Raw genomic sequence first — 16,654 nt, 5'->3', positions numbered from 1 at the left:
ATAAAAAATTAATAGGGTACATATACTTTATATAGAACACCATTCACACTAACACATCTTTGGAGTGCAGTTTGCTCTTTTGTATACCGCATTGGCTGATCTTGGAGAGTTGAGCAGAAAGGGTTGAGTTGATGTGAGAACTGATTTGCAAACTTCATCTGTCTGAAACCCCAGTCTGAAACCATTTTTATGTACAAGTTTGCTTTTCCTTACTCCCCTAGGAAAGTAGCAAACTTATCCAAAACTCAGTGAATACCATAGTCTTGGGGGCAAGGAAAGAAAACATTTCTTCCTCAGTGCCATAATCAAGGGACTAATTTTTGGTCACAAGGTCTCCAAAATTAGTAACTTCTTTGAGAAACCTAAATTACAGGGAATAAAAACCTGCCCCATAGCAAAAAAAATGTGGGTGAAAGAGTAGGATAAAATGATTGCTGAATCCAGGAAAAAGTCAAGGACAGAGGGCTTGAAAGTTTTGGTCTTTGATTTGTATTTCCTGTCATTGCAGGCAGCCGTACCTTCCAGTCCTGTTAGAAATGTATCAGGATTTGGGAATTAGTGCCCAAATGTTGTTGGAAGGCTTACCAGAACTTCCTTGAATCATGGCCCTTAAAGAAGAAAAGGCAAAATTTGGGAATTACTGAGACATGGTGCAGACTAACCTAAAAACAGGGGAAATGCAGTGTGTGAGGAGGTAGTCTGATAAAGGACATTTCACCAGGGCAGATTGTGACCAACAGACCCACAGACTTTGTCAGCTGAAGGAGGGTTTCTTTGTATGTTTGTTATGGAACCAAATATTGTATGTGTATGTGCTCAGATATTGCCCCACAAAAGATGTTTGTGCAATTCTTTAGTGTTGTCAAAACAGAGGGAAGAGCATTGCTAAAGCTTCTAGGGAATGTTCAGAAGACAAAGTTTCCTTTGAGGAAGTAGCTTAGGTGCTGGCTGGGTTTCACAGGCTTCATTTGCATATGTGGAGGCTGTGTCGTTTCCAAACTACACCACCACTGCAGCTGTCTTCCTTGCTTTTCTCCTCCTTGGGGTACTATGCTCAAAACCCACAGTCAAACATGGGGAAAAAAGATCCTAGCGGGTAAGTTTATACTATGGCTGGGGTTACACACTTCAGTTAAAAATAAATAAAATTCTTCCCAAGCAATGTGGAACCCTTGTTGAAATCTCAGTCTTTTTTAGTTGGAGTTTTGTTTTGTGTCTCTTCCAGGTAACGCTGGAACTGCCAGCAAAGTTCAAACTATAATGTGGACAGGGCCATAGAAAAGCTTTGGGGCTCTGTAATTATTACTTTTGGTTGCTATGTCTGTAGTGCACTAGAAAAGTTCTTCAATCTCTAAAGCTTGTATGGTGAGAGCACCACTAAGGTCACAGTTTATATTTATCAGTTAACTTACTAATTTGAAGGGAAAGCATTCAAGTGGAAATGTAGAAAATAGAAACAACATGAGCAGGTCACAATATCCAAAACAGCAATATGAAATGTTCCAGTGTAAATACATTTCTATAAAAGGTGTGAATGAAACTTTAAAAAAAACAAACCCAGATGATGGATTCGGCACAGTCAATGAACACAATTATAAGTAGGTATTGAAGGAGAGTATTCCACCAACCATGGATCCACAGATAATAATTAATAAGAACCAACTGTACTCCAGGCAGGCAGGTGCCCAGTATTATTTCACAGTTGACTGTTCAGGGGGTAGAGGTACTCACCTTTGCCACAGATCTTAATAATTTACTGCAGTTTTATCATTAAATCAGCATATAATTGGGAAGGAAATTAGTTTGGGTTTTTTTTTGTTAAGAGAAAAGCAATACCGTTAATTTAATTATTTGTAGGAAAGGCTTTCTGTAGTTATTCGGTATTTTGCTGTGTTTTTTCTTTAATTAAGTGAAGTAAAAACAATGCAATTTTTGTCATCAGTGCTTGGTGAAAATATGACAGTGTGATGTGATTTGCAACTTAAGCACATACTCAGAAAAATGTACATTTTATCAGGACTGGCAATAATGAATTACAAGGAAGCACAAATAAGCTAAGAATGTATCTGAGACCTACCATTGCTGAGGGTTCCAGTGTCTGTGGGGAAAAGGCTATTTCAAGAATTGTACTTCTTATTTATTTTTTTTCCTCTCAGCAAAATTGCCATAGCCTTGTATAATAATTGAATTCATTTAGTCTTTAGAATACTCAAGTTTGCAAATAACAATGAAAATGAATATTTCATGGCATGGAGGATGATAAGCTATAGTTTGTAACTTTCACTGGTAGCCCAGCACAAGGGAGCCAGCATTTACATTTCACGAGAATTTTTGCACCCAGATAATATAAAGAACTGCAGCTTAAGACAATAAGCAGGCAGGTGGGGATAGTTAAACAAGACCTTTATTTTTGGGTTTTCCTTCCCTATTCTGGACAACAATTTGCAGTTCAGCTTTGTCCATGGAATTTGTTGTGTACGCAATGCAAAGGAGCATCGTAAACCAGTTGCACCTGCAGCAGCCCCTATTGTCTGGGAAGGGCTCTGACGGGGAGACAGGTGTTAACAGTGTGTCTGGATTTTCACACGACAAGAGATTTTTAATGAATTTATTTTCAGTGAATAAACACTGTGTTCAGGTCGGGCGGGTGCAGCAGAGCGCCCCGAGGCAGCTCACGGAGGCGGGCGGGGGTCGCGGCGGCGTGGGCAGGACGGAGGCAGCTCCTTGTCACAGCCATGGTTTCGTGGGGAATGCACGGAGACAGGGCAGTGATTAAAGAGCGGCTCGAAGTACTGTAATCCATCTGGGAACAGGATCAGGCTTCCCCCTCGGAGCAGGTGAGATAACTGTAGCCACATTTTTTATAGATGCTGAGTCCATGTCAGAGAAATGCTGGGCTGGGGGGTGTGTGTGGGGGGCGGGGTTGCCGAGATATTTACTGTGCAAAAACTAACTTGAATTGCAATTGTCTATGAGAAACCATAACGTAACCAAAATACTCGGGGAGGTGCAAAATCCCCGAGTGCAAAAAAAAAAAAAAAAAAAAAAATGTTGGGAGGTGGTGTAACTTTTGCCGAACTCTGGGACAGCCTCTCCCAGCAGACGCGGGGGAGCGGTGCAGGCGCGGGAGAGGTGCTCGGGCTGCTCGGAGCACGCAGGCTGTGGCTCGGCTGGGAGTCACTTCACTTTTTCTTTCTTATAAGCGCAGCTCTGCCTATTGTGTGCTGGGCTGTGGGGGGAAGACAAAGGAAGCAAGCTAAGAAATTTAAAAAGATGGGGAGGGATAGGAGCTGTGCTACGGCAGGAGCGGCGTTCCGGGGGTGTGGCGTGGAAATGTGCTTTGAATCGCAGCGTGTTGCCGCGGCCGCCGGGGTCTGAGCGGGTTTTGCGAAGATTTACTTCACTTCAGGCTGGGTCTGCCCCTGGCTGACGTCACGGGCTGGAGCAGCGGCTCCAGAAGGCTGGATGAGTGACAGCCCAGCCTACTTTTTAATAGCTTTGTCATGTGACGGGGAACAGTAGTAAGACAGGTGCCTTCGGTTCACTCTCAGAGAGGGTCTCGTTGCCTGCATGAGTGTCTGCTGCCTGCCTGCCTGCCTCTGGACTGTAGTTTGCCAGCTTTCCTGCCGTCGCTCCGCAGCTGGATGGCGTGGGACATGTGCAACCAGGACTCTGTATGGAGCGATCTCGAGGTGAGGGGAGCGCGGCGTGGGCGGCCGTGGGTGCCGGCGGCCGGCGGGGCCGGGGGCTCGGTGGGGCCCCGGCAGGACGGCCGAGGCAGCGCACTTTGCAAACAAGTCCCTATCTTATCTTAACTCCACTAAGTTTGCTATTTTAAGGTTACTCTGCGATGCCTTGAGCAAATCAAAGCTGAGCTCCTGTCATCAGTATAGTATCTCCTGCAGTTGGAAACTATTTTCATGTGCCTCTGGCTCGCTTTCCCGTCATATGCAATATTTATGCTCTAAGATATTGATATGAATCGGTGTCTGAGGTGGCGTTTCCAGTGGCGTTCAGTGGCCTGGTTGGAAAAATGCCATGTTCATTTAGAATAAAACGAATAATTCTTTAAAAAAAAAAGTTATAATTAACTCATGGCTTCATATTTTAATTCCTTGTTTCACTGTGCTCTGTCGAAGGTTTTTTCCTTGTTTATCAGCTGCAGAATGCAAACACGCACACAGGAATGAATACCCTGTTGTTTGGCTTTAGATGCTTTTAAAAGAGATTTCTGGAAGGAGACGTTTCTCTGCTACTTGTGGTGTTGGAATACTGACGCTGTAGCTAATGCCCCGTAGAGCAGGGTTTGCAGTCAATCTGAGTAGTCCAAGAAATGGTTAAATCCCACTGTACAGCAGAGACAACAGGATGAACCATGAGAATAGAGTTTATGCAGGACTGTGAACTGCTGCTGCTGCCGCTGCTGCTGCTGCTTGTGTAAAAATAGACGGCAATACATCAAATCCACAGCTTCTGCTGGCTACAATTCATAAAGGAAAAAATAAAAAAGGCAAGCAGCCCCGTGGTAATCTCTGGAGTATAATGTGAGGTTTGAGGATTTCTGCATATTTGCATTCAGCAAAATGGAGCATTACCTGAAAGTTTGGGCAACTTGCGAAGCGAGGCAAACTTTCTTTGGACCCCATGAAGAGGAATCCCAAATACAGACCTGCTCAAAGGAACTAATCCTCTGGATTCAGGCTTGGAATAAATGCTTAAAATGCTTCCCTTGGGCAGTGGGGGAGGGAAAAACAGGTTACAGGCAATGCTTTTTAAATAAGATGTTCATGCTGTAGAGAGCTGAGCTACCAATCTAAAGTAGACCGTTTCCATGTTCTCCAGTAAATTTTTCCTATCTGTCAGAACATGTGTGTGGATTCTCAAGTAATTTTGTCATGTTTTAAATATTTGCAGTTTGCCATTGTATCCACAGATTTCTGTTTGCATATTGTAATTGGTCTTATCTTGTTTTGATTTCTTGGTAAAGTGGAATAGATATGGATAATTCATATGTCCTGTAGCTATTATGAGTCAAGGCAGTAAGTGGATGACTTTCTGGCTCCAAAGTCCTAATTGTTTCTGAGTAGCTGGAGTATCCTGTGGGTTGTTGTCTGGCTGTAGCATGGGTCTCAGCTGCCATAGCTTCATTTTTCCATCGTGTATTATTCTTAATGCTGCTAGGAACTGATTGAGGAACCAGCTTATATGGAAATACTGAAGATTTATTTTAATCACTGGAGTTCCTGCAATAATTTCAAGCTAGTAACAGAATAGATAATTTATGTCAATGACTTTTTCATAGTGCAGAGAGAAAAAAAAAGAACCAAAAAAAGAGTTTGATCTTAATATTAATTGTGTGGTGGATGGATTAACTGTGGGTAGGATTTTGCTAGTGTGCTCCTGCATTGCACTTCCTGTAGCAACACTAGCGTCTGCGTGCTGCTTTGGCTCAGGGGATCACCTTTACTGAGCTAAAATAATGCAGGCAGCAAGCACTGGAGGCAGCTTTCATTCTCTGAATCATTAATATTTGCTGTCAATGTTAAATGTATTATATTCTCGCTCACATAATGACAGAACGGCGTGTTGTTTAATAAAGGCCTGCATCACTGTAGCTGATCGGCGTCCCCAGTGCTTCACAGCTTAATGAAGGTGATGTACAGTAAGGTTGTGAAGATTGATAGAGAGAATCCACATGACACACATTTTGTCAAGTCTCTCTTTCCTGAGTTCACCCCCTTGGCACTTTGAAAAACTTGTTAAAAATAAAACAAAGATTATATTTTCATTAATATAATTAATATGGCATAAGTCCAGTCTTCTTCTTCTTTTTTTTTTTTTTAATTTACCTCCAAAGGCACAAAAACAGCCATAAGGTTAATGGAGAATTATACTTAATTATAATGATTCATTACCATCAGTGCAGTTAAGCTAATTTACTGTTTGCGTCTGAACTAAGAGAAAAAAGGTCTGTTGGAGTGAAATAACACGCAGTAATTAGCCTTTTGTGTTTAGTGACTGCTTTATCCTCCTAAATGTTACTTTAAAATTAGGGCTATAGTTATGGAATAACTATCATATCAAATAACAGTGGGAAGACAGTAAAATGTGTGTTAGCAATGCAGGTGCACCTGTTACAGATGTATAGGCAAACAGCAAATATCAGCGTGTCAGATGAGGACAGTTTTAGGACTTGGAGTGTTAAATCTGGCATCATCCAAAGGCCAAATATAAATTAATAACAGGAGCACTTGCTGCTAATGTGTCTCAGATTAATGTGCTCTGTGTGCTCAGAAGCATAATGTCGTATTCAGAAACATTGATTTTATTATCATGTCAACATTGGCAAGGCATATATACTTCATTTCAACAGTTACATTTTTAGGTGACATTGCAGTCTCTATAGGTAAATGGAGGCTGCGATAAGCAGGATTTCTTTTAATACCATTGTTTATGTTGCTTCAAAAGCCCACTGTAGGAACTTAAAAATGCAGATTAGCAAAAGTAAACATGTTTAAGTAGGTGGTTCACAGGGTGAAGCTATTTTTATAAATGAAAGCAGTAACAGATCAGTAGGATACTTTAGAAGTCTATGGCATCAGTTATAAGCTACTGACCTCCAGAACACAAACCTGAGAATGATGCTGAGAATCTACCTTTTCAGTCAAAAACTAGATTATCCTTTAATGAGATCAGAGATTTCGGCCAAGCATCAAAAAAGGTCATCTCTGTATTATAAGATTGCTGCCAGAAGGTTGTGTCTCGCGCTAAAGAGGAAACTCTCTAGTTTTGTTTTTTTTTGTGTCTTACACTCAAAATAATGTTAAGAAATTCAGATTTAAAAAAAAAGTTAACATTACTTAAGTGGGATTTTGACTTCCTTTAGTTCTACAGCCCCTTGAATAATAGGAAGAAAAAAACTGCTGTTTCAGAGCCTCGTTTTGAAGCCTCTCAGCTTCCTTGCCCCTTGGCCTACTCTATGATTATCTTGTAGTGTCCTGGTAGACGAAGAAGTTGTCTGGTAAATTATAGCTCACACCAGCTGCACCGAGTCTTTGTGCCAACAGACAAAATCTTTGCTCTCGGCTGCGCTGCTGCATCCAGCCTGTGCACTGCAGACACACGGAGATTCCAGGGACAAAACCATCAATGAAGTGCACCTTCAGCAGCTCTCGCTTGCATTGTTGTTCAAGGCGGTCCTTGCGAGAGTGACACAACCAGCATTGAGCGACTCACATCCATGGGCACTGTTAGTGCCCTGCAGACATCTGCCTTCAGAAAGCGGCGCTTTCTCCGTTGACTTCAGTCCAAACAGAACTTGGGAAATCATTCAAACCACCCAGACAACTGATGGGAGCTGCGGAGGTGACAGGATGCTGCCGTTGGCCATCCTTAATGCAGTGCTAGAAATACAGTAGACGCCCTTAGACTCAGTTGACTTTAGATGGCTTTTAACCATTCAGGTGCCTCTGCAGTTCCACGTGTGCTCTGCAGTGTGCCCGTATCGACGTCGATGTTCGGGGATGAGTTACAAGGATCCACAGAGCAGTGCAGTAGGAATTGCTTGATTGAGCAGCATTGACATATGGGACTCAGCTATTCGCCAGACTGTTACTACATGTTTTCTATAATTAGGAAATGGTTTTGGTGGATACTCTAACATTTCAATTGCTGTGTTGAAGTGGATGTATGTTATTAATTTTTTCTTCCTTAGTAGGTCAGTCAATACCCTATCTTAGCTTCATACTGGCATATAAAAGGATGCTTACTCTAGGTTTGTTTTTATTTATCCTCACACTCTTCCTAAGTTGTGCAGACAAAACAATTTTGCACTGCTGAAGAGGATTCCTGCAGACTAAACTTTGTTTGCTGCCTCAACCAAAATGTTTCACAGACCCTCTTTTAGGATTACTGAATCAGAGGCTGCTAGAAGAGGAAAATCCATTTGGTTCTCTGAGTACAGCTTCTTTCTGGGGATATTTAGGAAACCAGCCAGGATAATAGATGTGTTCACGCCAAGCAGGTGAAAGGCTGCATGAACTAACTATGCTCATCACTGAGAGGAGAATATAGGGATATTTCAAGCCATACTTTGATTGCCAGGACCTAATGCAAAACTGGGTGGCTGTGGTTCGTGCATCAGGAAGAGAGCACAGCAGCATCACTAACCCATACTCTTTAATGCCCATATGGTAGCCACCATCATGAGTGGCTGTAAGGATTACAGCAAGGTTCTGTAGAAGTGAAAGTGTGACTGTCTCCAGCTTGAGCTAGCCTCCAGGGCTGAAGGCTGTAACAGGCTGTGCCTCTTTAATCTGAATGTATCAGGAAATGCATGACAGACCTTGCCCAGAGGTATTCATCTGTAACTTCTACCTGCACTGGTTCACTCTGAAAGGAGAATAAGGCCATGCTTTGGCCTCTGCTGTTGGATTTAAAGCTTTGAATATGATAATTATCAAATGGGAGGGTATAGGGAGAAGGAAGGTCATCTTTCCTGGACAGAGATGTGATAGAGAAGGCAGCTTATGCCCTGCTGTTTTCTCTACCCCTTTACATACCTATGTTAGAACTAACAGGGACCAAATACTATGTGTTTCTTTTTTCAGAAAACAAAGTCAATCCTAGTGACCCTGTGCCATAGCTTAATTGAGGCTTAATTCTTATCACATGATATTAGTTAATAGATTCCTGGTAATTAATGAAACTATTTCTGTGTTGCTATATCCTGCAGTGTGCTGCTCTGGTTGGTGAAGACCAGCCTCTTTGCCCAGATCTCCCAGAACTTGACCTCTCTGAACTAGATGTGAATGACCTGGATGCAGACAGCTTTCTGGGGGGACTCAAGTGGTACAGCGACCAGTCAGAGATCATCTCCAATCAGTACAGCAATGAACCCACCAATATATTCGAGGTAAGGCAAGGTGATGCAAGTGCATGTTGCAAAGTCCTTGCTTGGTTTTTTTTCTGGTTTGGTTTTTTTCTTTTTTTTTTTTAATTAGCTCGGTGGACCACAGTTTACTATTTTTCCACCATTAAGAGACAAGAAAACTGCTGGTGTATTACAGATTCTGACTGGTTCCATTAATCATCATGATCAAAACCAGACCTGTGATCTGAAGGGTGTATGGGGGAAAGCCTTAAAAGGATTTAAATGAGACTTGTGATCTTTGAGAGGAAACAGCTAAAGAGTACCTTGAGCACACTGCCCTGTGGTGTCATGATGAGGAGTTGCACTGTTGTCAGCTACAGAGCAAAACAGGAGTTGAAGCTTGTTTGTTGTCTTCCACTTGAATTCCTCGGCAAGAAGCAGAGTGCTGCACAGCAGCTAGCTGATGAGTAGCTGGAGCATTTCTAGTAAAGATTTTTACCACTCAGAGCCTTACTGTACAAGTTACTTGCACACAAATTGAGAGTTCTGTGATTTGTTTATGTTCAGGAGAGAGGAAGGGTGAGTGTGGCAGAGAAGGCAGTGAGGGCTGTCAGTAGCTCAGGGACCAGCTCAGCGTTCTGATATTTCATAGATCTCATGGTGGAGAGCGATCTAAAAGTAAAAGTCAGAGAGTGATAGGAGAGATTTAATTGGTTTTTTTCCAATTGTGCATTGGGGGTTAGGGTGTACGAGAGGAGGGTTACTGTCTCTTTGTCTCGGGTCTTCTTTCTTTTGTTGTGTAAAGCCTTCATAATTCTCCACCTTGTGGTTTCGGGCAGCCGTGCCCCTCCTAAACTCTAACCTCCTTCCCTCCTTGTTGATAGGAGAGGCCATAGATCGTTCACTGAGTGGGAAATTGAACAATAAATTGATTAGCTGGCAGGAAGACCTTGTACAAAAGCAAGCTATGGGTGCTGTTTCTCACACACCAAGTAGCACAGCTCCAGGAAATACAGCTAGCCCCTGGTTCCGGAAAGCCCCGGATTATCGTGGTAGAATTTTAGAGGCTGGAAAAAATTAACTGAAATGGTATAGTAAAATGCTTACCTAGGATGTGATGTCCTGAATAAAATTCTCCTTTCTTTATATACAGCTCTAAACTCACAGTGATCTCCCTGATGCAGATGAATTGCTCTGGATTTAAACCAGTGTAACTGATAGCAGAAACTGGTCTTCTCTGTTTAGTTTCTGTAATTTATATCCAAGTAACTTGGAATTAATTTTATTTTAATCAAATCAACCCTGCAAAGCCTTGTGCTCAGGCCCTGGTTTTTTCTTTAGTTGTATAATGTTCCACACTTTGTTTTACAAAGTTTCCAAATCCTGTCTGGTTCTTGAATTGCAGTTGTACTGCCTCAGGCAGGGTAGGGCATGTTGGTGGCGGCAGGGGGGCAGGGTCCACATTTGTAGCAACTATGATGGAGACTTGATTTGCTTCTTTTATAACTGAGGACACGTATTTTTTCCACATTCATCAAAAGCCAAATGCAGAAGCATTTTCCTTTAGGAAAAGTCAGTTGAAGATGCAGACTTTCAAAGTGTATGTTCCACATAAGTAATGCGATTACGTATTTACCAAATGTAAGCATACAAATTATTCCAGTAAAACCAGTGGAACTTGGCTTCATTGCTTGTCCCATGTGTTACTGCCTGTCTGCTCTGATGGCCACAGCTGCTGAGTATAAAGTTGTCTCAGATAGGTAGTGGCTGTTCCCCTACACACCTTGTATAGGAAACAATTCCTGTGCTGAAAATCGAAGTATGTTGCAAACTGCAGGATGACCAGATAGGCTGGTAGTTAACCTCACTGGGAGATGGTGACAAGAGCAACATCTCATGGGCAAGTTTGGATCTGTCTGAGGATGAGCTGCCCCAGTGTGAAGAAACAGGGGAATATATGTGGAGGGACAGGGGCAATGCAGCTGGGGGAATGAATCTGCACAGCAAGTAATAGGTCAGAAATAATAGCTTGGAAACAAAGTATGGTGCTTCTTTCCTGACGCACAAATTCTGTTGTTTTCTCTCCTCACACTCATTGACTTCAGCTGCAGGCTGCATTGCTGTCTCATCACAGCTTGGCCCATACTTACCTGTAGGGACAAATTGTGCCCTAATGGTATTTTACAATACTGCAGTGCAAAATTAGGCTATTTTCAGCTTCTTAGAGTGTTGTATTTACATTTCTTGGTTGCTTGGCCTAGGAAGATGGGAATGAAACAGTTATTTTCTCCTCCTGTGCATTAACCCTGTCCCCATTCTCCACTGTGCAGCTGGATACTTTGCAGTATTTCTTGCCTCTGCCGCTCTGTAATGTGACGACTGGGGGTGCTCAAGATCACAAGAAGATGTCTTCTTCCTCCAGAGACTATCTCACATACTCTGTGAGGAACTATTTGTTTTAGCTGAGAGAATGGAAGTTTTTTGCAGTTTCTCATTTGTTAATCACTAGATTTTTCCATATTGATCCTCAACAGCTTTATAAAAAAGAAAATAATGTCTTTTTTTACCTTTTTTTTTTTTACTTTTTTTTTCTCTCTTGTCATTGTGGGAGTAGTATGTTTTATCTGACTTAAGATGAGGCATTGTCATACAGAAATAGAAATGCAGCCTATTTGGGCTGGAAAGGAAGGAACCAGAATGGCAAGCAAATGATGGGAAGTACACGAGCAGCATTACCTGCACAAGCTGTACAGTACATTGCCAAATCCAGCCTTGAATGAAACACACTCTCCTTTGAGGTATTAATGCAGTACATGTGGCATTGTCTACATGAGGGACGGTGTCCAAAAGCCCTTTACAAAGTTCCCGAGTATCTCTGATGCACTTTTTTTTAAGAAAGATTTGTATTTCATAAAGTGAATTTTCGGTCTTTCTGCAAATCATGTTCCTGAAAGCTCACTTGGGCTGAGCACCCACAAGCTTAGTGGCATTGGGAGTCTCACAGACTAGAAATTATTAATAGTTACGGTAGCAACCAGGAGCCAAGTGAGATAAAGGTCCAATTAGTCCAGATAGTATGTAAGTGTTAAGTATAAATCCCTGCTCTCATCCGCTTAGGTGTGATGAGATCCTGGCCTTCACTGGAGGATTAGAACTCACCAATATTTTGCAGACACACCTAATTCATCACTGCATCCTTCTGCTCGCATGCCAGTGTCACCAATACGAGTCCCCAGTCAAGCCTGCACTGCCCCAGCACAGAGGCTCTTCTTACCAGTGTTTGTACTTATGTACATTGTGAATTAGGTGATTATTTTCTATTCACAGCTCGATCATTTCTGTTTTTCACCTAATTTTGTTTGCCTGTTGCTTGAAATTATAAAATGAAGGAATTTTTGCCCGTCAGGCTACTGTCTATTGACACAAATTCATGTAAGTAAATAGTTAACAAGTTGCCCAAGACCAGTTATTTAGATGGTTTGTTGGGCCATTCACTTTTCTAATTTGTTTTTGTGAAGAACTAGACTTTAAAAATTTGTGTTTGCAAAAAATTCAATTTGGCTACTTTCAGAAAATCAAAATGGTTAAATTTTCATTCTCAAAGCCAATGCTATGTGAAACTGTGAACAAACATACAACTTGGTGTGTCATGAGTGAGAAGGCTTTTTGTTCATGAAAACTGTTGTCCCTTGAGGCTTCTTGAAATATACTGTACCTTATCATGTAAGATTAGTCATATTTAAAATTATTTATGATCCATGCCTAGCATTATGGAGAGGGAAGATATCTACAGTGGGTGTTTCTCTTTATTGGTATTTTTTACAAATAACTCAGCTGATGGTAAGAGAAAATTCAGCCTGTAGATAGGCAATAACCTGTTAAACTACAATGAACCTGTGTAAAATCATAAATCTTGTATTTGGCAAAACACTTTTTTTAGCCTTCAGAAAGACTTCAGAAAACCCACATTGCTTGCCCTAATACAGATTTAATTTATTTACATAAATCCACGTTCCAAAGCAATGCTTACAGTGTTTGATGACTTTGTTTTTAATTGTTTTATATAGGTGTATCCCACATTACTTCTCAAGGCCATTCTATGTGCCACATATTTGGAAAGCCTAAAAAGATAACTACATTTTATTGTAGACTGCCAAAGAGGGCTGTATTACAAGCAGTGAGAATGTGAGAAGAGAAAGAAATACACAATGAAATGCAGACTGTCTTTCCCCTGGCAGCAGGGGAATGCATGGAGATAAATGATTTCTTATTTATTTGGAAGGGGTTGTATCAGGGAGATGATGAGTGTTGAGGGAAGCCTTAAACATCACCAGGGTAATTTGCATTGGTTCAGATTATAAAATCCCTCATGTTCTGTGGTGCTGCCAGTCTCTTTCACCATTGCAGGTTATTCATTCAAGGTTTGCAGCCAGATTGATTAATGAGTTACCAGATCTTGCGTAAAATGATTTGGCCTGACTTTTAAACAACCACCAATGTTTTCTTTGCCAGTCTTGTGACTGGTGTTAATGGGTTCCAGAGAACTGAGCCTAGATAGACTTTCTGTAGTAGCCTTCCCTAGCATTTTTCCACTTTTTAATTTTCTCCAAAACTAGTAGCCCAGGGCAGGCAGTTCAAGGAGATACAATCTCAGGGAAAAAAAGAAAAGACGTAGTAGTCAAATCCTTGATGGCTGATGCCCTTCAGTGCCAAATCAGCATGATTTATCATAGCCATCTATTCAGCACAACAGAGGCTGGAGGTGAGCTGCATGGTGTACCTCACACAATATGCATAACTAGAGCTCTGAACTTTGAAGGAAAGCCTCAGAGCTATTTGCAAAGTGCTGGTGCTTAGTGAATACTAAATTACATTTAGGAAATAGTCTACTGCTACCAGTTATACTTCATTTTTATTCTTGACACAGACACCTAAATCAGAGAACAGTAACATTTCAGAGATTATGGTAGCAGTTTGGGTATGTTCCAACACTATAATAGGATCAGAATTTTAAGGCCTTTTTTATTATTACCAATAGTCACTTAGTTTCTACTGCAGCGTACTTTGTAGGGAATTACAGCTTTTACTAAAAAGATTAAAATGCTATTATGCAAATGATTGCAGTATGTTATTATGTTTACAAATTAACATCCATGGCTCAACACACAAATTAACTAACTATTCCATCTATATTATTAAGGATTTAATAAAGTAACTGTTGATAAAAATGAGGAGCTTGGAACAGTTAATAGGAGCTGATCGTGATTTAACATAGAACTTAAACATTGTGTTTAATGTTCTAGATGGCATAATGGCAGAATAAAGCTTATCAAAGTGCTTGAAAGGACTGTGATTGTGTGCACCGCATAGCAGCCTGTCTGAGGCCCTGGAGGGCATGAAGAAAATAGCTCTGGGCAGTGGTGTAGAGCATACTGGTGAATCTGGAAGCAGCACAGGACCAAGTCGTATCAACATGTACTTTCCTGCTCTAATAAGTAGGCTTTTTTGAAATTCACATTCATGCAGCTTGAATGTTTTACATGATAAGCACATGCATTTGAGTATTTGGGAACTTGTGTCCTTCTAAAATGCAGCTTGTAATGAACTGCTTTTATGGCAAATTGGATTTCATTGCAGAGAGTATCATTGTATGGTAAAAAAGGGGAAGGCTGAGTTCAGTCTGAGATGACTTTACAAACGTTCCTGCCAGTTGCTATTCCTAACAGTTCATAAGCGATCATAAAAGTGAGCAGATAAGAGCTACTGAGGTCCTAGAGAAATGAATGTACAGTATGTGGTTATGGGATAGATTTAGTAGTGAAACAGACAACGTCATAGGTTTAATACAACAATAAACATAAAAGGCAAAAGATGCAGATTTAGGTTAGGAAACTTTATAAGGATGATAAAAGGTAACAATGTATCATGAAGCCTACTTGTGAAGCTAGGAGAAGACCCTTATTTCCAGGGAAAGAAGATAGCAGACACTTGACAAAAGTGATGGACTTTTTATATTCCTAATGGAGCAGTGTCACATTTCTTGTGTGTTTGAATGCATTGCCTTTACCAGTGTCTGTGGCCTGACTCAGGGCTCTATATCTGCTAAATAGGAGACCAGCACAATAACATCCTGTCTATGTGGGATGATGTATGTAAACGATAATCTATGATTAGCTATGCTGACATTTAATAAGGCTCAAGCAGTAAGTGGAATTTATTTTACTCGAACCAGCTGCTATGTAATTGGAAAGAGTTTATGCAAATTCTCTGTATCTAGTTTTTACCAAGGTGTGCTGGTGCTCCTTTTTTCTTTCCTGCTTGGACAAACTACAGTGCTTTAATGCAAGAACCACCTGGCATGTTGGTTGAAACCTTCAGGCAGGAACGAAGTCCTGAATGAGCAAAAAACCAATTGCTTGGAGTTGATTGTATGATGTGTGTGGCCACCAAGGCTGTTCCCCAGGCATGCAATCAAGAAAATGTGACTGATCCACTTCACGGTCTCATTAAGGAGACATTTCACCTAGAGCAGCCATGGCTTGAGATGTTCGCTGTGCTGCTGCTCTGTAGAGCACCTGTGCCTTTTCTAAGAGGGAAGACTAGCACGCACCAGAACAGTAGTAAGCTAATTAGGTCATTAGATGGATGTCTTGGCCTGTGTTAAAACCAGCCCTTGAGGACAGTGTGTTACACTGTGTTCCCACTGGCTACAGAGCTAAATATGAACTGGTGTCAGCTGCCATACAAACAAAAATGTAATAGCCTCCTTTCACAGAGGTCATCTTAAATCCACTTTGGTCACAGTCACACTCCACATCTGTTTTAGTGAGATGCAGCTTCTTAAGGTGGCATTTGGACTTCATAAGCACACAAACAACTGAGCTATAAATTGCTACTGCTGGAGTTATTTTGAATAAGTGTATACTGTTTCATATTTATAATGGTGAGGCTTCATAATATTCACAGTGAATATATAACACAGATCAGTTCAACAAGCATGAAATTGTATGTTGTCAACTTGTCACATAAATAGAGCCATATTCTAGCTTACGATAATGTTGAACTAAATATTTTCTCCCTGGAACTGCAGAGAGGGTCACGAAAATGTGGGACAGTAGCTCTGTCTTTTGTTAGAAAAACAATCCCAGACTTCTTGCTAGTGGGAAGTAAATATTTCTGATAAGATTCTTCTGTTTTTTTTAATTCCCCCTTGGCTTACCAACAGCAACAGAAAGTTTGCCTTTCATAGACAAGTGCTAACTGGTTAAATTAAATTTATTTCTGTTAATGGTTTTGTTTCTATTGTAGCTTCTTCTCTTTTTTTTTCGTTGTTGCTATTTTTGCTCAATGCATCATTGCTAATTGCTACTAAACAGTCCATCTTAACCCTGGCGTGCTCTTTCCCTGCTGCCCCATCCCACTTAACATTAACTCTGGCCCATGCCATTACAGAAGGATAAAATTATCACAAGTCTTCATTTAGGAATTCTTTTTACTTAGTGCCACTAACCTATTGTGCATGTGTAGGTCAGGAGGAGGAAATTGCACAGAGCATATTTGGTGCAGGGAGAAAGTTTTGGTGTTGAATCATGATGAACTGTTTTTTTTTCCTGTGAACAGGGAAAAAATACAAAGAAGAGTTTGTATGTGTCTGTGAAAATTTACCTATTTGTAGCTTTTGTTGTACTACTGTGGGTAATCCTCAAATGCACTGGAAATTTGCAGCCTTTCTGGAGGAGTGCCCCCTGCCAGCTTTATAGGCCTCTTTTTCTCCAGTGTCTA

General features: G+C 41.0%; 1 protein-coding gene across 1 annotated transcript in view; it reads left to right on the top strand.

Moving 5' to 3' along the window:
- Positions 1-3,566: 3,566 nt before the first annotated feature.
- Positions 3,567-16,654, top strand: part of PPARGC1A (PPARG coactivator 1 alpha) — a 67,685-nt gene continuing 54,597 nt past the window's right edge. The window contains exons 1-2 of the mRNA XM_030947731.1: positions 3,567-3,692; positions 8,735-8,914. Of these exons, the coding sequence (XP_030803591.1) occupies positions 3,645-3,692; positions 8,735-8,914 (228 nt within the window). The 5' untranslated portion in view covers positions 3,567-3,644. The remainder of the gene's footprint in view (positions 3,693-8,734; positions 8,915-16,654) is intronic.

This window comes from Camarhynchus parvulus, chromosome 4 (genome assembly GCF_901933205.1).
Source record: "Camarhynchus parvulus chromosome 4, STF_HiC, whole genome shotgun sequence".
In the NCBI taxonomy this organism is placed as follows: domain Eukaryota; kingdom Metazoa; phylum Chordata; class Aves; order Passeriformes; family Thraupidae; genus Camarhynchus; species Camarhynchus parvulus.
The sequence above is the reverse complement of the archived record's forward strand: the minus strand, read 5'-3'. Positions and strand labels throughout refer to the sequence as shown.